Source organism: Marmota monax, unplaced genomic scaffold, assembly GCF_021218885.2.
Source record: "Marmota monax isolate L192 unplaced genomic scaffold, Marmota_monax_Labrador192_F-V1.1 WCK01_AAM20220418_F8-fsc00148, whole genome shotgun sequence".
NCBI lineage: Eukaryota > Metazoa > Chordata > Mammalia > Rodentia > Sciuridae > Marmota > Marmota monax.
In genome coordinates this window covers 183,655-209,911 of record NW_026693034.1, presented here as the reverse complement: position 1 = coordinate 209,911, position 26,257 = coordinate 183,655, and the positions used below count along the sequence as shown (strand labels likewise).

The following is a 26,257-nucleotide window of genomic DNA, read 5'->3' as shown; positions in this document are numbered from 1 at the left end:
CACAGCTGTTCACAGAACGCAAGCTTGGCACCTTCCCCTGTGAAAAGATAGCTCACATAGCTGGAAGTCAAACTCAGAGGAGAATATTTTAGAAGGAAAGTAGTGATGGACCTGATCCCAAACTTTTCTATGGAAACCTGGGTTCTCCTGGGAATCAGCCTGGTGCTCCTCTATCTGTGAGTAACTGTCCCAGTTCCTCTCCTCTTCAAATCTCTCATTTCTGTGAATAGGAGTTTTAGTAACATAATTTGATTTGGGGGATGAACTTCTGATTGAGTCTCAGTTTGGACCTAGAGTTCTGTAGAGGCGGATTACAAACAACTGGACACCTTCTGAAAAGTGATGCACTCTTTGCAAACTTTCAGAATTCTGGGGGTAAAGAGGGGTTTACACAACTTTCTGTGTCATTGTTTATCTGTTGTGTTCTATGTGCACTACAAGAGATGTGTAGGAGGCTCATCTCCTGTGGAACAGGTGGTTCCTGCTCCTCCTCCCCACGTCCCAGCACCATTTATAAAATGCACCAAGTGCACCCCAGGTGCTACCACAGGCTCAGACTCAGTTCTTCTCTCTGTTCTCTTCCCTTTCCCTGGAACAGTCCTCCCTCCAAAAACTCAAATGCTTCATCCTGCATTATGCAGTTACTTCTGAATGATAAAACTATTGAGCAAAGACCTGGGAGAAATTTGGAACTTTTATTCCTTAAGTTAGCATCAGTGTAGAGATTTGTTTCTCCCTTGATTTGAAATCTAATGGCAGCCTCAAGAGACAAAAGTTAATAAGCCCATTTTGTATTTTAAACATTTTCCCATGATATTCCAGTACAGGAGCATGAATAAAATAATCTAGTAGAAGAATTCCTTTAAATAGTGGGATTCCTGGTCTGGGGTTGTAGCTCAGTGGCAGAGAGCTCATCTGGCATGTGTGAGGCACTGAGTTCAACCCTCAGCATCACATAAAAATAAATAAATAAAATAAAGGTATTGTATCTGCCTACAACTAAAATATATTTAAAAAATAGTGGGATTCCTGGTTTAATGGAGCAGGTGAAGAGAGCAGTTATTTCTGACTGAGGGTAGAAGACATTGCCCCAAGGAGACCTTTGACTTCTATCTTAAATCCACTTTTATAGTGATGTGAAAATAGAAAATATAAACCTGGTTGTAACAATTGAAGTAAAGGGTAATATTCAGGCTTTTGTTACATCAATTTTCCCTCCAGTGGCATTTTAAAATTAATGGAAATGTTTTAATTTCATTCTGCTCAATTTCTTTGAGGTAAGTTCCTCTTGTTCCTTCTGAAGGTCAAAATAGGATTCTGTATTTGTGAAAACCAATCTGTTTAAAAATGACCTCATCTTTTTTGAACAATTGAAGAAATATTAATTTAATATATGCATCCATGACGTAGGTTGCACATGTCTTTAAATATACCTGCCCAGCTGGTTATTCTTACTCAACAGTTTCCCATATGCCAGTGTTCTTAATCTATTACAGCAGATGAGTAAGGGAGAATGTGGACCAGGGATGCAATAAAAGGCATCCAGATAGGAATTATGAAAAAGTGGGAGATTATTCCTCTCTGCTCAGGGAAGGAGACCAAGAGTGGGGACAGCCCCCACCGGAGGCCCCTAGAGGGGCCAACATGATGGTATCAAGTCAGCTTCCTAAACTGACATCAGCAAATGAGGTGACCTGGAAGAAATCTAGGCTGAATTGCTCAGGAATTTTCAAGTTCATGTTTGGAGGACTTATATCAGCTACTTACTGTAGCATTGGGAGCCTAATGATGGAATTAGCTGCTTTGAGCTAATTAATATGACTTTTGTGGTCCCTCAGGGAATGTGAGAGAGGAGATGATGAGCAGATGTAATTAGGGCCATTGGAGTTTTTGTTGTTATTTATGGCCTACATGTTACCTGCCTGGCTTCACTGTTCCCATTCTTGAATCAGTGACTCGTGAGTCTCTATATACACACAGTCACAATCCCTTGACCTGGATTTCTCTTCCACTTTGTAGATATGGGACCTATTCACATGGATATTTTAAGAAGCTGGGAATTCCAGGGCCAACACCTCTGCCCTTTTTTGGAACTCTTCTTAATTATCGCCGGGTGAGTATCATTTGAGCTCCCTGTTTTGCCTCTTATAGTTGCACACACCTGCTTAGTTACATCAGTAGAAATTCAGCTCCATGAGAGAAGTTTCAAGATTTCTAAGGTTTGGAAACTGTGTGAGGGCCCCATCCAAAGCACAGTCTGGTTTACCCTGGGGCTCTGTTTACAACTCCTCATAGTGTCAGGTTCACTTCTGTTGATGAGCTCAGGACTCTGGCACAAACACACTGTAATCTGTGGACTTTCTGTTCAGACTGAGAGCATTCTCACAGAGTTTTCTTTTTTCTCAGTGCAGATTCTAGGAAGATACACTCATACCTCTGGGATGCTTTATTTGCACAGTTGAAATATTACAAATGAGGAAGATTAATTGCTTAGTTTCTATGATGAAAACTCAGAGCCAGTGTCTACCTGTGTTCTATGTGCAGAGAAGTAGCATCTCCCCTTTTCCTAGGTTGACACAGGAAAGCAAGTCCACTTTTTATTTGCTCACTATCTCACTTACTTACTCAACAATATGATTGTGACAACATAAATCTCTTAGGCTAGAAGAGGTTGCTGGTATCTTTAACTTCCTAATGCTACCAGAATTTTAGAGACAACATGAGATAAATTAAAATGATTCTGGATGAGGAGACAAAAGATGGCCCTGGGAAACACTCACTTTTCCTCACCCTGGGTTTCCTCATGTACCCATGGAGGTAATAATTCAGAAGGTCCCAGTATTTCTGAGACAACATAAGTAGAAGAAGAAATACTGCAGAAGACAAGCATGTTGTATTCATAGACAAGGGCAATTAGTTGAGTATGTATAATACTTAGAGAAAATTTAAGTGACTTTACATATTTCATTTTAAATATTGCATATTTTCTCTTTTCTCCTCAGAAGCCTCTGAGTAAGAGCTTCTCTCTAACCACCTGTTAGGAACAGCAAGCCTGATTTCATGGGATTTGCGTCATTTGATGTGATGTCAGTACATTTACAACAATAATGGAATTTCATTTTGTTCTTCTTCCTAGGGCTTTTTTAATTTTGATGCAGAATGTTATAAAAAGTATGGAAAAACATGGGGGTGAGTATTCTGGAAGCTTCTCTTTGGTAGACTTGTTATGATGTGGCACCCCAATGTGTGAGGACAATCTCAGCCCAGAGCTTTTGGGATACAACCCTCTGTGCTGCAAAGTCCTTGGAGGCTTGTCCTGCCAAGGGTCCTGCATGTCATCAGGAGTCGGGTTCCATAGTCTGATTTAGGTTGAGAGTGTTGCATGTTTTGGCATTTCTCCTGCTTTTGATGACCCAGAGTCTCCTACCCTTACTTTATGTCCAATGTCTGGTTATTCCAATCTTCCCCATTTTGTTTGTTTTTGACTCCTTTTATTGAATAATAATATGTATTATTTGAGAACTTTTTTTTTATCGTGGGCTTATAAGTCTATGACATCATCTTTTTCCTCCATTGATGTTTAAAAGCAAAATTCCCTTATTTAATTTTCAGATTTAATATATGCTTTTGAACCAATGGCTGGGAGGTACTGGGAAGCAGATGGGAAGTCCTTCTGCTCAGTTTTCTTCATTTCCTTTACTTCTTTTCTTCTTTTTTATTGTCATCATTATTGTTGCTCATATGCCATTTTTAAGTTTTCAGCGTTGACTTTTCAAGGAAGCATTTCTTTCTCTCCTTCATCCATTTGACGTTAAGACCAGACATAGAATGTAGTTCCACCAGTGAGTTCCCTGGTGGATTGACGGGGTTTATATTGGAGGGTGGCCTCAGCTAATTGTAGCAACTATTCCCTTTCAGAGCTGGTGGGGGTTTGGTGAGAGCCATAGAAGAGGTGTAATCATTTTGCTCTACACTAAAAATAGTGGTAGAAGACATTGACTCTTCTTCTCCATCTTCTCTCATCAATCCACAGAAAGCCACAGGGCTGACCACAGTGTTCTGCTCAGTTGACATGGCCCATAGATACCATGTGATTCAGTGACACAACATTCCCTGCTGGATCTCCAAAGGCTCCACTCCAGCTACCACTTGCAAAACTTAGTAATTGTGACCAGTTAGCCAACTATCTGCCTTCAATTTTTTTTCACTAACCTAATAGCCTTTTGAATAATCCAATATTTTGCGATGTGAAAAGTATGGAGACTATGGGCTACAGCTGTAGCTCAGTGGCAGAGCACTTGCCTATCACATGTGAGGCACTGGGTTTGATCCTTAGCACCATATAAAAATTAATAAATAAAGGCATTCTGTCCACCTACAATTACAATAAATAATAAATAAATAAGTTATGGAAAGTAGTGTAGGCAATACTATTATATTCACCATCTAGATTTAACAAGTGTTGCAATGCTATTTCTAATTATGATCTCTTAGGAGGTGTATTTTGTCTCTACATTTCTCTTCCTACCTACTTTACCTACATTACCCTTTATGCTATGAAGACTCCAGTGGCTTCTGTGGTCAGAATCCCCAAGAGAACTTCATGTTGCTATATATTGTAGGACTAGGCAGGTAGAATAGGTAACATCAGGATCAAAGTTTGGATTTCTGCAGCAGAATCTGGCCTGTTAGATTTAATCAGCCGTATTTTCTAACACAGCATATATGATGGTCGACGGCCTGTTTTGGTTATTACGGAGCCAAGCATTATCAAAACAGTGCTCATCAAAGAATGTTATTCTGCCTTCACTAACCGACGGGTAAGCATTTACTTTTTAACATTTTAACATTTATTTAGTTATTTTTAAGTTTTTAATTTATTCTTTCCAGTTATACATGGCACTAGAATGTATTTTGACATATTATACGTACATGACCTACAACTTCCCAATCCTGTGTTTGGACATAATGTTGAGTTTCTCTGGTTGTGTATTCATATATGAACATAGAAAAGTTATGTCTGATTCATTCTACAGTCTTTCCTATTACAATCCCCTCACCCTTCCCTTTGTTCCCCTTCGTCTAACCCAAAGTAACATTTATTTATTTATTTATTAACTCAATTTTTATCCTGAGATATTTATAAATTCAGAGGGCATTCCTTGCCAAAAACATTACCAGGCAGTTGCATGTATAATTTATTATGTTTTACCCAAAGATAATTTCTTACATGACTATATATTTATTAAGTTCCTATTTCTATAGTAACAGGAAATTGATACAATCTAGGCTTTTTATTTTCATTTTTCCTGTTTTGTGTGTCTATATGTATGAGTGTGCAGCTCTGTGCAAATGTATCACATTCCTACATTTGTGTAGATTTAGATTGTGTTTTTAATGTGTTTTCACCAGTTCTTCATTAACCTTAGAAATGTGCCTGGTTTCTTGTGTGTTGACCACATTGGTCAATGTTTGCACCTACAAATAGGTAAAGTCCTATTTGTATGTCTTTTATTTATTTGTTTTTCTTTTCCTCTGACATCAGCTGGGAGTTCCAGTGTGGGGTTGAATAAGAGCCAGGAGAGTGAACATTTCCTTTGAAGGATATAGACTTAAACTTCCAAAGTTTACCCCAATTTTAGATGAGGCTGATGTGTGTGTGTGTGTATTCCCATACAATCTCTATCTTCACTTTTTAAAAACTTTGGGTGCTGGGTCTAGCTCAGTTGGTAGAGTGCTTGCCTCGCAGGCACAAAGTCTGGGGTTCAATTCCCAGCATCACAAAAAATTTTTAAAAAACTTTGATTAATGTATGATAATATGTTCAATACATACATATATTCCACACTGCCCAAATCCAGCCTCTATTTACTTCCCAACATGTCCAAATCACTAATCTGCACTCAGATGAATGTTTTTACTTGTCTTTCTGTATATGACTGAGCATACATTGTAGAATTATTCCTGATGCTTGAGAGAAAGCATTCAGTTTGCCACAAGTAAGTATACTGTTAGCAGAAAATGGATTTTTGTAGAATCTCTTTGTCAAGTTGAAGAAACTTCCCTCTGTTCCTAACCTCCTAAATTTTTACAGTGAATGAATTGCTTAACACCTCACCATTACTTATTTACTCAAGTTTATCAACTTGAAATAGTAAGTAACACCGTTGCCAAGGCTGGCTTTGAACTTGTGGTCATCCTATCTCAGACTACCGAGCTGCTGGGATTACAGGCATGCACCACTGTGCCTGGCTGGAAGCATACATTTTAATACAAAAATGTATTTTAGATGATGGAACTAAATTTCAAGGGTTTTGCTTTGGTGGGCTAGCACCCAGGTGAAAAATAGAATTATCTTCCTTTCCCCCTCGGCCCTTGTAGAAAATATTGGAAGAACTTCCATTAATAACTTGTGTTTTTCCTGTATTACACTTATATTCCAAATCCTTTAAGTTTCAAATATTATTATTTTAAAAATTATTGTATCTAAGCACCCCTTTATCAAGATACTTATGCTGTAAATGCATGTAAAGACAGAATTGATCTTAGGTAACATACAGTTGACCAAGAACACCTGATATCTGTCACCAACCCATTTCTGCTCTGCATAGCCCTGGAGGTTGTACTAGGTCTTCTTAGGTCTTCTTCCAGTCTATTCCCCTGGAAAAATCTTCCAACCAAGGGGAATTTTACATCTAAACAAAGGTTGCAATATAAAGTCCAAAAATGGTGTGAGGTGCCTGGGTGTCTCTTCCAAACTCACAGGAGGCTAGGCACTTGGAATAAATACTGATGAGTGTCTGACATAGGTCTAGCTACCTAGTAGGCAGTCACTAAACATTTTTTTAAGTAAATCATGCTTGTTTAACAAACTTTTGCCACTGTTGAGACCTCCAAATTTATGTAGGACAAAATCTCTTTTCCTCTGGGCTCTAGGATTTTGGTCCAGTAGGATTTATGAAAAAAGCCATCTCTTTGTCTGAGGATGAAGAATGGAAGAGAATAAGAACACTGCTGTCTCCAACCTTCACCAGTGGAAAACTCAAGGAGGTAATAAAATAGGAGGGCTTTTCACTGGAAACTTAAAGAATAAATCTGGGTGTGGGTAGAAAGTGATATAGATCACAGTCCCTTTCCAAGGGATAGTCCTCTGAATTTGAACTTACTAAAAATGTTCTTTTGTCTTTATATTTTAGAAGAGATATAGTAAAATTCATTATAAATGTCTCATACTTCTTCATCCTGGGAAAACCATAGCCTTGGGGACTGAGTCTCCTCACTGAACTATGGGTGATCTTGTGTTTTGTGCTTAGATGTTCCCCATCATTAACCAGTATGGAGATATGTTGGTGAAAAACATGAGACTGGAATCAGAGAAGGGCAAGTTTATCAACTTGAAAGAGTAAGTAGCAGGGCAGCTCTGGCATTCCAAGCTCCACCAGGAGCCCCTCCAACTGCCTTCCACTGAACTGAATTCCAAATGTTGAGCTAGTGCAATGAGCAGACGAAGCAAGAGTTTGGAGTCACAACTCTAACTGTTCATCCAAGAAGGTGCTACTCCCAGGAGGAGACAGGGCAACTGGGGGAGAAAGGATCTCTCTTGTATCCATCAAGGTTTGTTTGGCTGCTATTTATGACTTTTGATATACTAGAAGACAAAGTACTGTCCAGGTCACCTTTTTTGAGCCCTATAGGAAGACTCAGTTATTCTACCCTTGTCCTGCTGAAGCTCAGTTTGTACACAACTGTCATCATCCACATTCTATTTGTGCTACTGTAGTGTGTCTGATTATGGATCTGATTCCTGTGTGGGTGAGCTTCTTGAGTTCAAAGGTGAGTCTAACTCACCTCACTGTCCCCATCAGTCCTGGCACAAGGGAAGTACCTTATTTGCAACTCATAAAGGTCTCATAGTCAGTGTGAAGGGATCATGGACTCATAGTCCAGCAGATAACTGTGACAGTGTGTGGCTCATTGCTTGTCTTGCCTGGGTATGTGAACTTACTCCTACTTCTTGCTGCATGTGTAGTGGAAGGATTGGGAAGAGGCACTGATTTTAACTTTCCATGTCTTTCTCTATTCAGCATCTTTGGGGCCTACAGCATGGATGTGATCACTGCTACATCATTTGGAGTGAACATCGATTCCCTGAACAACCCACAAGATCCCTTTGTGGAGAAAGTCAAGAAGCTCTTAAAATTTGATTTCTTTGACCCTTTGCTCCTCTCAATAAGTATGTGGACTACCATGTTATTTGTTCTCTCTCTCTATTCAAATGATTATTATTGATACATAATTAACATACCTTTTAATTACCCCACTTAATTTATACAATTATATGGTTTTCAGTACAAAGATATACTCAGCCATCACTAGTGACCATTTGTCAACTCAGAAGCAGGCTACCATTTCATTATCAACTCTCTATTCCCCAAGCCTAAGGAACCATGGATCTTTTTTCTGACTCTATAAATTTGCTGATACTGTGAATTGTCTATTAATGAATCCCACGGTATGTGGCTTTGCATATCTGACTTCTTTCATTTATCAGTGTGTTTTCAAATTCTTCCATCCTGAATCATCTGTGAGTACTTAATTTCTTTTTTGAAAGAAATTATTTATTTATTTGTTCTAATGAATTATACATGACAGCAGAATGCATTTCACTACATAAAACACAAATGGAGCACAAATTTTCACTTCTGTACTTGTACATGAAGTAGATTCACAGCATTTGTGTCATCATACATGTTCCTAGGGTAATGATGTCCATCTTATTCCACCATCTTTCCTACACTCATCCCCCCTCAGTTTCCCTTGCCCTATCCAAACTTCCTTCATTCCTCAGATGACCCTCCCACCCATTAGGGATCAACATCCACTTATGAGAGAAAATATTTGGCTTTTATTGTTTTGGGATTGGCTTACTTCACTTAGCATGATATTCTCCAACTCCATCCATTTATCTGAAAAATTCCATGATTTTATTCTCTTTTAATGCTGAATAAGATTTCATTGTATATATGAACCACATTTTCTTTATCCATTCATCTGTTGATGGGCATCTAGGTTGGTTCTGCAATTTAGTTATTGTGAATTGAGCTGCTATAAACATTGATGTGGCTGCATCAATGTAGTATGCTGATTTTAAGTCCTTTGGGTATAAACAGAGAAGTGAGATAGCTGGGTCAAATGGTGGTTCCATTCCAAGTTCTCTGAGGAATCTCCATACTGCTTTCCAAAGTGGTTGCACCAATTTATAGGCACACCAGCAATGTAAGTGCCTTCCCCCGCAAATTCTCACCAACATATATTTTTGTTTGTATTCTTCATAACTGCCATTCTGACTGGAGTGAAATGAAATCTTAGAGTAGTTTTGATTTGCATTTCTCTAATTACTAGAGATGTTGAACATTTTTTTCATATATTTGTTGATCAATTGTATATCTTCTTCTGAGAAATGTCTGTTCAATTCCTTAGCCCATTTATTGATAGGGTTATTTGTTGTGCAGTTTTTTTTGTGTTAAGTTTTTTGAATTTTTTATATATCCTGGAGATTAGTGCTCTATATGATGTGCATGTTGTAAAAAATTGCTTCCATTCTTTAGGCTCTCTCTTCACCTTATTGATTGTTGCTTTTGTTGATAAGAAACTTTTCAGTTTGAATCCATCCCATTTATTGTTTCTTGATTTTATTTCTTGCCCTTTAGGAGTCTTGTTAAGGAAGTCAGAGTCTAATCTGACATAATGAAAGTTTGAGTCTACTTTTTCTTCTATTAGGTGCAGTGTCCCTGGCCTAATTCCTAGGTCCTTGATTCACTGTGACTTAAGTTTTGTGTATGGTGAGAGGTAGGGACTTAATTTCATTTTGCTACATATGGATTTTGAGTTTTCCCAGAATCATTGTTGAAGAGGTTTTTTTTCCAGTGAATGTTTTTGGCACTTTTGTCTAATATGAAATAACTGATTTTGTGTAGGTTTGTCTCTGTATCTTCTGTTCTTTACTATTGTTCTACATGTCTGTTTTGGGGCCAATATGGATTTCCAGTTTTGCCAGCACCATTTGTTGAATAGGCTCTTTTCCCCAGTGAATGTTTTTGGCACCTTTGTCTAGTATGATATTCATGTGTGTTTGTCTCTGTGTCCTCTATTCTGTACCATTGGTCAACAAGTCTATTTTGGTGCAGATACCATGCTGTTTTTGTTACTATAGCTCTGTGGTATAGTTTAAGGTCTGTTATAGTGATGTGATAGCTATTCTGGGTCTCTTATTTTTCTAAATAAATTTTATGATTGCCTTTTCTATTTCTTGAAGAACATCATTGGGATTTTAATAGGGATTGCATTAAATGTGTATAACACTTTTGTAGTATGGATTTGCCAGAATTTAATTGAGACATTTTGCATCTATGTTCATTAAAGATATTCGTCTGAAATTTTTTTTTGTTGATGTGTGTTTGGCTGGTTTAGGGATCAGGGTGGTACTGGCTTTATAGAATGAGTTTGGAAGTGTTCCCTCTTTTGCTATTTCATGGAATAATTTGAGGAGTATTGGTATTAGGTCTTGTTTGAAGGTCTTATGAAAATCTGTCTGGTCAGAGCTCTTCTTTGTATGTAGGCTTTAGATGGTGTCTTCTATTTCCTTGCTTGAAATTGATCTGTTTAATTTGTGTATATTATTTTGATTCAGTTTGGGTAGATCATGACTCTAGAAATTTGTCATTGTCTTTGATATTTTCTATTTAATTGGAGTATAAATTTTCAAAATAGTTTCTAATTATCTTCTGTATTTCAGATGTGTCCATCATGATATTTCCATCATTATCACAAATTTTATTAATTAAGTTTTCTCTCTCTTTATTCGTGTGGCTAAGGGTTTATAAATTTTGTTTATTTTTTCAAAGAACCAGCTTTTTGATTTGACAATTTTTTCAATTGTTTCTTTTGTTTCAGTCATTGATTTCAGCTCTGATTTTAATTATTTCCTGTCTTCTACTATTTTTGGTGTTGATTGTTCTTTTTTTGGGGGGGGGCTTTGAGATGTAATGTTAGGTCCTTTATTTATTGACTTTTTCTTCTTTTAAGGAATGAACTCCATGCAATGAACTTTTCTCTTAGTAGTGCCTTCATAGTGTCCCAGAGATTTCAATATGTTGTATCAGTGTTCTCTTTTACCTCTAAGAATTTTTTAATCTCCTCTCTGATGTTTTCTGCTATCTCTTGCTCAGTCAGTAGCATATTATTTAGTCTCCAGGTATTGGAGTAGCTTCTATTTTTCATTGATCATTAATTTCTAATTTCATTCCATTTTAATCTGATGGCATGCAGGATAGTATCTCTCTTTGTATTTGCTAAGAGTTGCTTTGTGGCATAATATATGGTCTATTTTAGAGGAGGATCCGTGTGCTGCTGAGAAGAAAGTGTATTCACTCATTGATGGATGAAATATTCTCTATATGTCTGTTAAATCTAAGTTATTGATTGTATTATTGAGTTCTATAGTTTCTTTGTTTGGAAGATCTATCCAGTGGTGAATAAGGTGTGTTAAAGTCACCCAGTATTATTGTATTGTGGTCCATTTTACTCTTGAAATTGAGAAGAGTTTGATGAATGTAGATGGCCTTTCCATTTGGCCTTTTCATGTTATCCCATAATTCATTGTTTGGGGCATAAGTATTTATAATTGTTATTTCTTGTTGATGATTTTTTTTAAGCAGTATGAAATGTCCTTCTTTATTCCTTTTGATTAACTTTGGCTTGATGTCTACTTTATTTGATATGAGGATGGAAACCTGTGCTTGTTTACAAAGTTCATGTGAGTGGTATATTTATTCCTAACCTTTCACCTTCAGTTTGTGGATGTCTTTTCCTATGAGATAAGTCTCTTGAAGGCAGCATATTGTTGGTTTTGTAAAAAATCCAATCTTCCAGTCTATGTCTTTTGATTGATGAGTTTAGACCATTAACATTCAGGGAAATATGGTTCATATTTCCAGTCATTTTGCTTTATTTTTGGTTTTTAACTTGACTTGGTTTCTCCTTTGATTGGCTTTTCCTTTAGTGTATTTCCTCCCTTTGCTGATTTTCATTGTTGTTTTTCATTTTTTCTTCATGGAATATTTTGCTAATGATGTTCTCTAGTCCAGACTTTCTAGTTGTAAATTCTTTTAATTTTTGTTTATGATGGAAGGTTTTCATTTTATCATGAAATCTAAAGCTTAATTTTGCTGGATATAGGATTCTTTATTGGCATCCATTTTCTTTCAGAGTTTGGTATATATTGTTCCTGGACCCTCTAGCTTTGAAGGTCTGGGTTTAGAAATCTGCAGAGATACTAATTGATTTCCTCCTATATGTAATCTGATTCCTTTCTCTTGTGGCTTTTAAATTTCTTTCCTTATTCTGTATGTTAGGCATTTTCATTGTTATGTGCCTTGGTGTAGATCTGTTGTGATTTTGTACACTTGGTGTCCTATAAGCCTTTTGTATTTGATTTTCCAATTCATTATTCATGTTTGGAAAAGATACTGATATTATTTCATTAGATAAATTGTTCATTCCTTTGTTTTGGAACTCTATGCCTTCCTCTTTGTCAATAATTTTCACATTTGGCCTTTTCATGTTATTCCATAATTCATGAATGTTCTGCTCATGGTTTCTTATCATCTTCACTGTGTGGTCAACTTTACTTTCAAGATTATATATTTTGTCTTTATTGTCTGAGGTTCTATCTTTCAAGTGATCTAGTATGTTTGTGATGATTTCTATTGAGTTTTTAATTTGGTTTATCGTTTTCTTCATTTCAAGGATTTCTTTTCCTTTTTTTCTTTTTTGTAGAATCTCTATCTCCTTATTGAAGTAATCTTTTGCTTCCTGTGTTTGCCTGTGTAGCTCTTTATTGAAATGACCTTTTGTTACCTGTGTTTGCTTTTATATCATCCTTTAATTCACAGAACATTTTAATTACATACATCCTGAACTCCTTCTTGGACATGTCTTCTGCTATGCTGGCCATTGGTTCTAGTAATGTATCTTGGTTTGTTTGGGGCACTTTCTTCCCTTGTTTTTTCATATTGTTTGTGTGTCTTTCCCTTTAGCAGTGTAGATACAATGTATTAGAGTTTTTATCAATAGATTTATAGTGTCCCTGAAGGATTCCATTACCTCTCCTTTAAGGAAGAGATAAATATTAACATATCCCAATGCTAACAATATGCAGGCTTAATTAAACCAAATAGCTTCTATTGAGATGTTTACAGTTTTGTCACAATAGACAGAAATGGTGAGTTTAATTATTATCAACAATGTAGAGGTAGGTTGCAAAAGGATCTACAGTTTATAATGGTGGACAAAGAGAGAACTTGGGGGAGGGGTTAGGATGAGATGTTAAGGAGGTAGGAGATGAGGATATAGAGTTATTAGATCTTAGGAAACATAAAAGAGAAATCAAAAGATGTTGGCTAGTAGCAGGAGAAAAGAGAGAAAGAGACTTTGGGAGACAGATAAGTGGGAAACAGAGAGAGAGAGAGAGAGAGAGGTGGAGGTAGAGAACAACAAATTATTTCATTTGCTAATATTCTGTTGAGATTTTGCATCCATAATTATAAGATATGTCAGTTTGTAGTTCTCCTGTGTTATCTTTGTGTTAAGTCTTAGGATTAGGTTAATATGAGTATTTTACGATCTTTTACAAGTGTTCACTGTACTCTATATTTAAAAAATACTAGATATTTCTATGAATGTTTGTAAAGAGGTAAAGAATCGGTATTAGTTCTTTTAATGTTTGGTAGAAATGTCCATGAAACATCTGGACCTGAGCTTCACTTTGTACAAAAGTTCTTAGTTTCTAATTTAGTCTCATCACCTGATGTATGTAAATATATATTTTGTATTACTTTTTGTGTCAGTTTCTGTTTTTTGTGTCTTTTTAGGAATTTGTCCATTTCATTTATGTAATTTGTTAATTGTTGTGATAATCTGATTGTTACAATGTCTTTATATTTCTTTCTACGTATTTCCCTAGTTTTTATTTTGAATGCTAGTAACTGTAGCCTTTCTATTTCTGGTCAGTGTAGCTATTATTTTGCCAATTTTGTTATGTTTTTTTTTCCAAAGAATTGCATTTGTTTTCACTAATTACTTCTATTGATTTTATTTTTTTATTTGATTAGTTTCCACTTTGGTCCTTAATATTTTCTTCCTTTTTTCCTTTAAGTTTAATTTGCTCTTCTTTTTTCATGATTTATTGTATAAAATTTGATCATTCATTTGTGCTCTTTATTTTATGTAATAGATAAGAATTTCCCTCTGCACAATGATGGCTTTTTCTCCATTCCACAAGTTTGATATATTATGCCTCCTTTTTTCCCTTTCAATACTTTATTTCTTTCACTATATTTCTTCTTTCATCCAGTGTTTATTTAGGTGTATATTGATCAATTTGCCCATACTTTGAGTTTCCCAATTTTCTTTCTAATAATGCCTTCTGGATTCTTCCTGTGGTGCTTGAGGAACACATGCTCTGTTGGTCCCATCCTGACTACTCTTTCTTGAAGAGCATGATTAACTGCAGCCTCAGACTGAAGCCTAGTTTTATCCAAAGACACTCTATTCCAGTACATGAAGGGGAAAGGGGTCAGGGTTTTCATCTTTCTCCTTTGGTCACGCCACAGAGGCAGAAGGGGCCACTGATCTCACTACTATGATGGTGGCCCTATATATGACATCCTCTTGCTCAGCCAGTGGCCTGGAGCCCAATCAGCAGTCTCAGAAGGAACAGTTCCTCTTTAGGTACCCTTATGACTTCCACTTTTCTGATTGGTAGAAAAGATGTAATTGCTCCAGGTAAATTTTACATTTTTCCCTGAAGTGTCCTTTGTTTTTTCTTTCTCCTGCAGCAATATTTCCATTCCTTACTCCAATTTTTGAGGCAATGAATATCTCTATGTTTCCAAAGGATGTCACAAATTTTTTAAAGAAAGCTGTAAACAGAATGAAAGAAAGTCGCCTTCAAGAGAAACAACAGGTAAAATCTGGTGGTGGTTACAGAGGAGGTTCATTTTTGATAACTTATTTGCTATGGGTGAATGACTTCCATACTTCTTTGTATATTTTTAAAAGGTAGATGAAGAACTCTTGGTTGAGAATAGTATAGGGTTTCCATTTGGAGAGAATAAAGAATTTAGCATCTGGTAATTGAGATATAAGAATGAATCAGAGAGGGAACTGAATTAGAGTAAGATGTATTCCATGCTTTTTATAATTATGTCAAAATGGACTCTACTCTCATATAACTAAAAAGAACCAATAAAAAGACTTAAATAAATAAAATTCTATATTCCAAATACTGAAAAAATAGTGAACCAAAGAGAAAGCATTTACAGTTAAATGATGGGCTTGGAATTTAGTTTGTCAAGGCATAAATATTGCTGATAGAAAAAGTCCCGAGTACTCTAAAAAGGAGTCCTTGTACATTGTTGAATAGAATGTAAATTAGGACAGCCTTTATGGAAAACTGTGTGAAGGGCCCTCAGAAATAAAATACAGATGATCCAGCAATCTCACTACTGGGTATCTAGCCACAGGAAGTGAAATCAGAATGTCAAAGAGAGATATGTACTCCCATGTTTATTGCTGCACTATTTTAAAATTGTTCCTATTAATTGAGCCAAATAGATTTTGAAAACATCCATCATCAGGAAATGATAAATGCAATTAAAGATGTATTTAAACTGACATAAACATCAAACAGAATATACATATATCAAAGTAATCAGGTTACCTAGTTAATATGTACAGCTTAATGTTTTATATATCAGTTGAAATGATTTTTTAATAGAAGAAAAACATTTTATCATATCCCTTTTCTTCAATAGATAAAATTTCAACATAAAAATTATTTTTTTGATGCTTTAATTTCATCAGATTTTATATTGGCAAAGAATCATTGCATTTCCAAACCTCTCACTTTACAAAACTCTCCACAGAAGGCATCCTCAGGGTAGCTGGTAGTGTCTGGCCCCTCATGGAGCAGGCATGGGTTCTTTAGGTGAAGGTTTTGTCTCATGTATGAAGCCCAGCACAAGGATGTGTGCAGGCCAGGGAGCCAGGAAGGGCCCTCCAGGTGTCAGGACAAAGTTCATAGCTTCAAGCATGGTGGGATCTTTCAAGAAGCTTGCCCAAAATCTGATGATGAGCTCTAAAAATGGCAGGAGATTAATCTGTGGCATCTTTGGTGAAGAATTAAGGCAGTAAAACAAAATATTGCAGTCCAGGACTCTTCCCTGAGCAAACAAATGTAACAGGAGACAAAGCTTGCCACTCTCTGGCCAGGAGGCTGTGTTCAGAATCCACAGAAGCTCACAAGCAGGGACAGCAAAGACCAGTAGCTGTTGGACACCATAGCCTGTTTTCACTCAGGGAAATGTCCTACTCACCAAAGTTTATAGATGGATGCTTTTCTTCACTGATGACTTAGGAAACTCCAGCTAGACTTCTGAATTTAAAGAAGTCATAGTCTCAGAAGGAAAGATAAGTTCTGCACTCTTAATTTTTTTCTGACTTCATAATTAACCTTCTATCTTTGAAATCTCTCTGTTTCTAGTATCGGGTGGATTTTCTTCAGCTTATGATAAATTCTCAGAATTCCAAAGATGTGGAGTCTCATAAAGGTAAACAAGGTTGTTATCTCATCTACTGATGGGGAAACTCAGAGGGAAGTGTGTTCTGGAAATGTGCAGGAGATTCTAGAGGAAGAAGAGCATTTCTACCAAGTTGCAGAAAGGCCATGCTTGGATATTATATACAGTAGCCTGAGGAACTTCCTAGAGAAACACATCTAAAACCATGTTCAAATGTTGAAGCTGATATAAACAAATATTTCTTTTACCAGCATGGTATTTGTATTCAACTTATTTTCTTACTATTTTTATTTTGATGCTCAATTTCTCCCATATTTGTCCACTGGAATCCCTTTCATGGAGGCTCCTGAGTCCTCTATTATTCTTGTCACCTTTTTAATGATTGTTTTAAAAGTAGCTTCTGTTTATTCTGGCCATAGCAATATTGAACTGAAAAATAGAGATTCTCCATGTGTCATGCTTCACTCTTAATATCCACCACCAGAGAGTTATATTTATCACAGTTCAGGAACCTGTATTGACACACTTCTATCATTCAAAGTTCACAGATTTCCTTAGGGTTTGCTCTTGGTCTTGTACATTCTATGACATGTATCCACATTATAGTAGCATACAGTGTATTCTGTGCCCTTTTTATTTATTTGCCAAGTGTTTTTTTGCTTTCTGATTTAAGATATTACAGGTTTCTGCTCTGTTTCTCCTGACAGCTTTGTTTCTGTTTTTGCAATTAATGGAATTTAGAAATCAAAATTTGTGATCATCTTGTGGATTTTTGCTTTTAGATACTTTCAGCAGACAAGATTTTTAACATGAAATACTTCTACATGGAGTAGAGGAAAGAAATATTTCTGTATCTACTCCCATCCAATGATATAAACTATTTTTCTCTCTCCTTCAAATTTTTTTCCCTAATTTACAGCTTATTTCTGTAATACACAAATACTCCCATTGCAGTTCTAATTCATGGTACCCAGTGCCTTGACAACCATCTGAAAAAATTCCTGAATGTTGAGCAATTAATTCTAGAGATGAGGACTGGGCTTACTACAGCCTGCCAGTGTATGCATTTTTTTTTAAAAAAATTATTTTTTAGTTGTAGGTACACACAATACCTTTATTTTTATGTAGTGCTGAGGACCAAACCCAGTGCCTCACATGTGCTAGGTGAGTTCTCTACCACTAGCCACAACCCCAGCCCCAGTGTACATATTTTTATGTTCACATGTACATGTTATCTATCTATCTACCTATCTATCTATCTATCCATTCATATATCCATCTATCCTGTAGGTATTACCCAGTTCTATTTAGCTTTCTATGATGAAGGAAACAGTCTATAATTTAACTCATCAATAAAATAACCACCAAACACATGTGCCTACTGAGCACTTGATATGTAGTTAGTGCCACTGAGGAACTGAAGTGTATTGACTTTTAATTAATTAAAATTTAAACACCCACACGTGGCTAGTACCTATGAATGCAAACATCTGAGATCCAAACCTTGACTTATTTTTTTGGTGCAGGGGACAGGGTTACCAGGAATTAAACTCAGGGGCACTCAACCACTGAGCCACATCCTCAGCCCTACTTTGTATTTTATTTAGAGACAGGGGTCTCATTGTGTTGCATAGTGCCTCGCTGTTGCTGAGATTGGCTTTGAACTCGTGATCCACTCCTCAGCCTCCCATAGGGATTACCTGTGTGTGCCACTGCACCTGGCCCAAACCTTGACTTTATAGTCCTATTTCATGGGGTTCATACTCACTGGGATAAAAGATTTGATAATTAAATGTTCCCATAACATTATCATAGAAAATCATCATCCATCCATCCATCTATCCTATATGTATCTACCCAGTTCTATTCAGCTTTCTGTGATGATGGAAACAGTCTATTTGACATGTGGCTAGTGCCACCGAGGAACTGAAGTGTATTGATTTTTAATTAATTAAAATTTAAACATTCACATATGGCTGGTAGCTACGAATGCAAACATCCAAGCTTCAAACCTTGACCTTTTTTTGGCGTTGGGGAGTGGGGTATCAGGGATTGAACTCAGGGGCACTCAACCACTGAGCCACATTTCCAGCCCTACTTCACATTTTATTTAGAGATAGGGTCTTGTTGAGTTGTATAGCACCTTGCTGAAGTTAACTTTGGACTTGTGATCCTCTTGCCTTATCCTCCCACTGGGATTACAGGTGTGTGCCACTGCACCTGGCCCAAACCTTGACTTTTTAGTCCTATTTCATGGGGTTCAAACTCATTGGGATAAAAGATTTCATAATTAGATGTTCCCAAGACATCATCATAGAAAAACATCATAGGAAAAAACATCAGTAAATCTGAACTCTGTAGACCTTTCAAACACTTGTTTTGTGTATTATTTTTTTATCCCAAATTGCATGTTTGGCATAGGGACCATGTTTATTTCAGGGCCCCAGGTATCTAAAAGTCCTGATGCATTCCAAGATACATGAGTTAATTTCATGATTGTGCTTAGCTTCTGTCAAGAGAAAAATCAAGACTGAGGTCAGCTTCTATGAGAAGAGCTGTTTGGTGTGCATGAAGTAGAGCAGAGAGAGGGCATGTTCTAGGGAAGGTGACATTCACTCGTGTCTGAATAGTGTTGTGTTTTACTAAAATACACCCTACTTTTTCCCCATGTGTCATGTTTACTGTCTCTCTATTGACAGTTTTCTTTTGCTATTTTAATGACATTCATTATATCAGTGTCAGTGACTACTCTTATAACATTGTGTTACTGTGTAGTTTCTGTGTATTCTGAGATCATCCATTTTGAAGACAGGTGCCCCAGGTCTTCTATTACCTGATGCCTCTCACTGGCATGAGCCCTACTTCTCAAGGGAAGATATGCACAAGAATCATCACATTTCATGGAAGTTCACATTTTGACTTGGTAGTTGTAGGGTGGGTTTGAGATTCTGTGTTTCTAATAATTTCCCAAATGCTGTTGATGCTGCTTGTCCATGGACCAGGCTTTGAGTAGCAACAGTCTCTTTGCTGCCCAATATTTCCTTACATTTCCTCCAACATGCTTAGATGAAAGATTCTTCAGTTGACCACACATTGAAACCTTAGTATTATAAACAATCAAATCAGTGTTTCAAGCTATATGTTACCTAGAATAATTTAAAATTTTCCTGGATGAGAATATCATCCCCTTTTTTACTTACACAAAATCTAAGGGACATATTGATCATACTGTGTATCTTAGATAGAAATGGTGTCTCTTGAAATTACCTATCTTTGGTGGTGCTGAGAATGGCACAGCTAGAAGCCAAGTCCAAGTGTGGTATAGACCTCAGGAAAACTGGATTAAAAAAAGTTTTCCATTGTCTCCTCTATCAGATAAACACGAGAGGGAAAACCACTCTGAGAATGACCCTGAACTGCTTTTCCATGGTCCTGCCTGGTGATTGTGGGTTTTAATGTGATTTCTATTAATCCAAACCCTGATGTTGTGATTTGCTGGATTTACCTGAATTGTGTTTCCTCTTCCATTAGCCCTGTCTGACCTGGAGCTTGTGGCCCAATCAATTATCTTCATTTTTGCTGGCTATGAGACCACTAGTAGTGCTCTTTCCTTCATTTTGTATGAACTGGCCACCCATCCTGATGCCCAGACCAAACTGCAGCAGGAGATTGATGCGGCTTTGCCCAATAAGGTGAGAAGATGGTACCTGGAGAGGGAGGAGAGAGGCGGAGCCTCAGCAAGACTGCCTCCTCGTCCCTTCCTAGGAGGCTTTGTCCAAAATATAGTCACTGATTCTTTTCACCAGCTCTATTTGGAAAAGATCTGAAGAGACAAATGAAGGAGAAAACAGTATTTTGGAGAAAATGCTATTTCCAAAACTACAAGGAATTTTTAAGAGTGAAATTTCAGTTGTACCCATTAACCCATTACCAGTTACCATGATGATACCTAGGGAGTGTAAGCATGTGTCACTCAAGTGTCCAGATCATTGGCTCTGCTGAGCTGTGGCATGAGCTCCTTCCTGGCTGTCTGCTGAGTGAGCCTGGGCTTGGTGGGCAGGCCGACTCTGCTCTGCTCCACACATCTTCACACTCTAGTCATGTATTAGAGAGAAGCTGCCAAGGGATGAGTCAGGTTTTCTGGCTCCTGAGCCAAACACTTTACTTCTACCTTGTGTCCTCTCCAATGTCACACCAGGCATTAGCCACATGTTGTGCCTGCTGTCCTCACACCTCTGCCTAAACAGGGAGTCTATCAGATATCAAGACACCTGGTCTCTGGGGCTGGCATGGCTGGTTTGGAGTGAAGTGGGCACAAAGCTTCTTCAGAGATCACAATGAAGCCCTGAAGAACAACCAGAAGATGGGTCCAGCAACAGAGGGTCAGGCTGAGAGTGGCTTCCTGTTCTCCTTAGAACGTTTTCTGGAACTGAAACTGTGTGACATGGTGCCATCCAATCTTAGCCTTCTTTTGGTGGTATTCGGGTAGAAGTTACCATTTTTCCCAACATTTTTTACATGATATAGTGTGTTTATATATATATATATATATTCAAAGCAGGATTATTCAAGAAAAAACCGGATGTATAATGGGTTATTTCCTCTTTTCTATGTTCTATTTCCTTGAAATAGACATGATTTTTGTAGTGAAAGGTTACAGTGACTTTCACATATTTTACCTGAGTGTAATTGTCATATTCTATTAGTTACTTTTCCTCACATGAGAAAAAGTAGTACATGATGATGCTGAGGATATTACACACTGAATTTGGGATTGTCCCAAAGGTCTCTTATGTACATAACTACTCTGTACTTCTCAATGGGCCATGGACATGGTTGTCAAATGGACATGATTGTTATTATAATGCTTAGGCAATTGTAAGTACTACTCTCCTTCACCATTCTGTTATTCTTGAGACCTCCTAACACTTTAATAAAACTACGTAGATTGTGTTTAAAGTTAGTTCTAAACATGAATTTCAAAAAATCTCTTTTTTTCTCTTCAGGCACCTGCTACCTATGATACCGTGTTACAGATGGAGTACCTGGACATGGTGGTGAATGAAACTCTCAGGTTGTACCCAATTGCTGGCAGACTTGAGAGGGTCTGTAAGAAAGATGTTGAAATCAATGGAGTGCCCATTAGGAAGGGAACAGTGGTGATGATGCCAAGCTATGTTCTTCATCGAGACCCAGAGTACTGGCCAGAGCCTGAGGAGTTCCGCCCTGAAAGGTACAGGGCCTCTGGGAAAGGGAACCGCCCTGGGCTAGGGTTGTCCAAGCATGTCCTTGTATTTCTTATCATAGATGACATACAGGTAGCTATGTAATCATTTTTTATATATGTCTTTGTATTTTAAACAGTTTTCCTGTTATAAATATAACATTTTCTTGCAAAATGATATGAATTTGTGACAAGGAACAAAACGAATGCTATGTCCATTCACTATCCTGAATTCTTTTTTTAAAAATTTTAGTTGATTTTTAAAAAAATAAATGACAATGTAATGCATTACAATTCTTATTACACATATATAACACAATTTCTCATAACTCTGTTTGTATATAAAGTATGTTGACACCAATTTGTGTCTTCATACATGTACTTTGGATAATGATGTTCATCACATTCCACCACCCATGCTAACCCCCTGCCCCCTCCCTTACCCTTCCACCCTCTGCTCTATCTAGAGTTCATCTGTTCCTCCCATGCTCCCCGTTCCTACCCCACTATGAGTCAACTTCCTTATATCAGAGAAAACATTTGGCATTTGTTTTTTTGGAATTGGCTAACTTCACTTAGCATTATCTTCTCCAACACCATCCATTTACTTTGCAAATGGCCATGATTTTATTCTCTTTTAATGCTGAGTAAAATTCCATTGTGTATATATGCCACATTTTTAAATCCATTCATCTACTGAAGGGCATCTAGATTAGCTTCACAGTTTATTGTGAACTGTGCTGCTATAAACATTGATGTGGCTGTGTCCCTGTAGCATGCTGTTTTTAAGTCTTTTGGGTATAAACCGAGGAGAGGAATAGCTGGGTCAAATGATGGTTCCATTCCCAGATTTCCAAGGAATCTCCATACTGCTTTCCATATTGGCTGCACCAATTTACAGTCCCACAAGCAATGTATGAGTGTACTTTTTTCCCTACATCCTTGCCAACTCTTATTGTTGTCTTCATAATAGCTGCCATTCTGACTGGAGTGAGATTATATCTTAGAGTAGTTTTGATTTGCATTTCTCATATATTTGTTGATTGATTGTATATCCTCTTCTGAGAAGTGTCTGTTAAGGTTCTTGCCCCATTTATTGATTAGGTTATTTTTTTTTTTGGTGCTTCGCTTTTGAGTTCTTTATATACCCTAGAGATTGATGTTCTACCCAAGCTGTAGGCTCTTTATTCACCTCACAAATTATTTCTTTTGCTGAGAATAAACGTTTTAGTTTGTTAAATTCTTTAAATAATCATGAATTAATAATATGATCATGTTCTCATAAACATATTTCTATGTATATATAGATATTTTTGCAAAATTAGATTGTATCATATTTTATTTGATTTTTGTTAGCACTTGATAATATATGCATTCAACTTCTGTATGTATGATTTTTGGGGTGGTACCAGTAATTGAACTCATGGGCAGTCGACCACTGAGCCACATCCATAGCTCTATTTTGTATTTTATTAGAGACAGGGTTTGAGTTGTTTAATGCCTCGCTAAATTGCTGAAGCTGTCTTTGAACTTGGGATCCTACTGTCTCCGTCTCCCAAGTCACTGGGATTACAGGCGTGTGCCACTGTGCTCACCCTGTATGTATGGTTTTTGCATCTATAATTTCAACTTATTAAATAAACTTTTATTCTTGTCAGTTTCCCCTAAACAGTCTAATACAATAAGTATTTACATAGTATTTAAATATTATTAGTTATTATAAGCAATCCAGAGATGATTTAAAATATATTTCAGGATGTGCATAGGTTATACAAGTAGTTCCCCATTGTTTTTATAAGAGACTTGATCACGCAGGATTTTGTTTATTCCGATGCTAAAACTAATTCTCCTCAGATATGGCACCATGACTCTGTGTGTATGCATGTGTGTGTGTGTGTGTCTGTGTTTTCAAATTTTATAGCATGTGCCATAACCTACATAACCACTGTCTCATTTCATTTTATGTATTCACTCTTATACTCCTTATATTTTATGTGTGTTTTGTTTCCTTTACTGTCTCAATTTACCATGATTTCCTTTGAAATAGCATTTATCTCATCTCAAAAAGACTGAAAGATCCTATAGGCTAAGGGGGAAAAAGGTGGAGAAACTCCTATAGGCTAAGGGGGAGAAAGGTGGAAAAACTCCATAGCTTAACAATTCTCATAGCAAAACCACAGCTGGATTTCAATGACCAGCCCAGAAATCATCTTTTACACCACTGCTTGTGGGTGTCTAAGGCACAAACTGAAACAAGTAACTGTTGTGGTTTTAATGTTTTGTTGACTTGTCATCTATTGTGGAACCAGGTTCAGTAAGAAAAACAAGGACAGCATTGATCCGTACATATACATGCCCTTTGGAAATGGCCCTCGAAACTGCATTGGCATGAGGTTTGCTCTCATGAACATGAAAGTTGCTCTTGTCAAAGTAATGCAGAACTTCTCCTTCCAAACTTGTAAGGAAACCCAGGTCAGTAGATTTTCATATAAATAATGTTTTATTTCAAGATGTTTTTCCAAACAGAGGGGCCTAGTCACAGAAAAATATATGCTTATTCATCATTAAATTATTAGATTTATAGTCCAGTGAGTCACTTTTGCACCATCTTTGAGATTTTTAGAGTTCATCACCATGGGGGCTCTAAGTCTATGGCTTTATGAAGACCAAAGTGTGTGGACAGTGAACTTGAGCACAGTGTAAATTCATCTCCAAGTCTCCTGGAGAGACCCTGTGCACAGTCGTGAGGTGTGGTGACCACAGGGTTCTGATGTTTGAGAGAAGATCTCCTCACCAGAACCTATAGAACCTCCCTGTCTCAGGCCTTGTACAGGATAAATGTTTATGAAATAATTTTTCAGATAAATGAATAATTTTACTATCCAATCATGACACACCTTAGAGAATGAGTAGGATGAATTCAAAGTACATGATACTAAAAGTAGTTTTATGTTTGTGGAGCATTTCTGGGCATAATGTATCTTCTCTACTTTGCTGTTTTGGTTCCTGGTGTTTCATTCATTGCTTCTCCAAATTCTTGTCTATATGTTACAGATTCCCCTGAAATTAGCCGAACAAGGACTTCTTCAACCTCAAAAGCCCATTATTCTGAAGGCTGTGTGTAGAGATGTAACAATAAGGGGAGCCTGAACTTCCCTAAGGATTTGTGCATTGCTATCCTCAGAGCCTGGGACCCATAACATCAGAGAACAAAAATGTATTTTGTGAAGAAAACTCAAAATGAAGATTGACTCTATATTCCTCAATTGATGAATGATAAGAGATGCTGGACCTTTGCTGAGCTTGCTCAAGGTCTTTGCAGAGTATTATCTATTTTGTGATGGAAAGGAGGTGCCCACCTCAGTGCCAGATGTAAAGACTCACCCTTTCTGGGTCTAATGGTCTCTCTCCTCTCACTGCCAGTTAGTCCTGGCAGCTCCTCCTGAGCTCTGATCAGAGAATCAATAATTATCACCAAATTTGTCAACAATTTTTAAGGAAAATGAGGGTGGTTGTGGTGGCTTTTGTAGTGACATTGATATATGATGTGTTCTTTGAAATATGCTGTGATAAGTTTTATAATGAGAAAGTCAATAAACATATCCTTATAAAATTTATCTGAAGCCTCTATGCCCATTTAAGGGGATATATAGTACTGAATCAGTGAAAGTCAAAGCTCAATCTTTTGGTCATCACAATCACTGAATACATGGAGCTTTTTCAGAAATTCAAATTAAATAGTAAGATAGATACAGTTAACCCACTGTGATTTTTTGCATTGCTGGAAAAGTATATTCATAGTGTCCTTCTGCAATTTTTGAAGCACATAATTTGTAACACTCTACTGAGGTAGTTATTACTGTATCTCTAGTTTAGATTTCATATTCCCACCCTATCTCCCTTATTGATTCTGGAAAGCAAGAAACATATTTGTAGTCCATCTTCAACTCCAAATGGTGCAGCCTTTATTCATTTATTTAATTATTTATTTGTTTTGGTACCAGGGATTGAATCCAGAGGTTTTTAACCACCGAGCCACATCCCCAACACTTTACTGTTTGTTCTAATTATTTATACATGACAGAAGAACACATTTTGACACATTATACAAAAATGGAGTACAACTTCTTATCCTTCTGGTTGTACATGATGTGGACATACACCAGTCATGTAACTATATATACACATAGGGTAATGACCAATTCTTTCTACTACATTCCACATATATATTATATATTATATGTTATATGATATATGATATATATTTATTGATACAGGTTTTAGCTATGATGCTCATGGTATCATTGAGTTTTGACACTAGTTTTGAACTCATGATCCTCCTACCTCAGCATATAGAGTCTTGAGGATTACAGACAAAGAATAAGTTGTCCTA

General features: G+C 36.9%; 1 protein-coding gene across 1 annotated transcript; it reads left to right on the top strand.

The window, feature by feature from the left end:
* LOC124098813 (cytochrome P450 3A9) lies at positions 1 to 25,481 on the top strand. Its single transcript, XM_046453773.2, has 13 exons — positions 1 to 176; positions 2,020 to 2,113; positions 3,137 to 3,189; positions 4,721 to 4,820; positions 6,937 to 7,050; positions 7,314 to 7,402; positions 8,085 to 8,233; positions 14,898 to 15,025; positions 16,604 to 16,670; positions 20,172 to 20,332; positions 21,647 to 21,873; positions 24,174 to 24,336; positions 24,919 to 25,481. Exons 1-13 carry the CDS (start codon positions 106 to 108, stop codon positions 25,012 to 25,014), a joined length of 1,512 nt encoding a protein of 503 aa, XP_046309729.1. The 5' UTR covers positions 1 to 105; the 3' UTR covers positions 25,015 to 25,481.
* Positions 25,482 to 26,257: the final 776 nt, after the last annotated feature.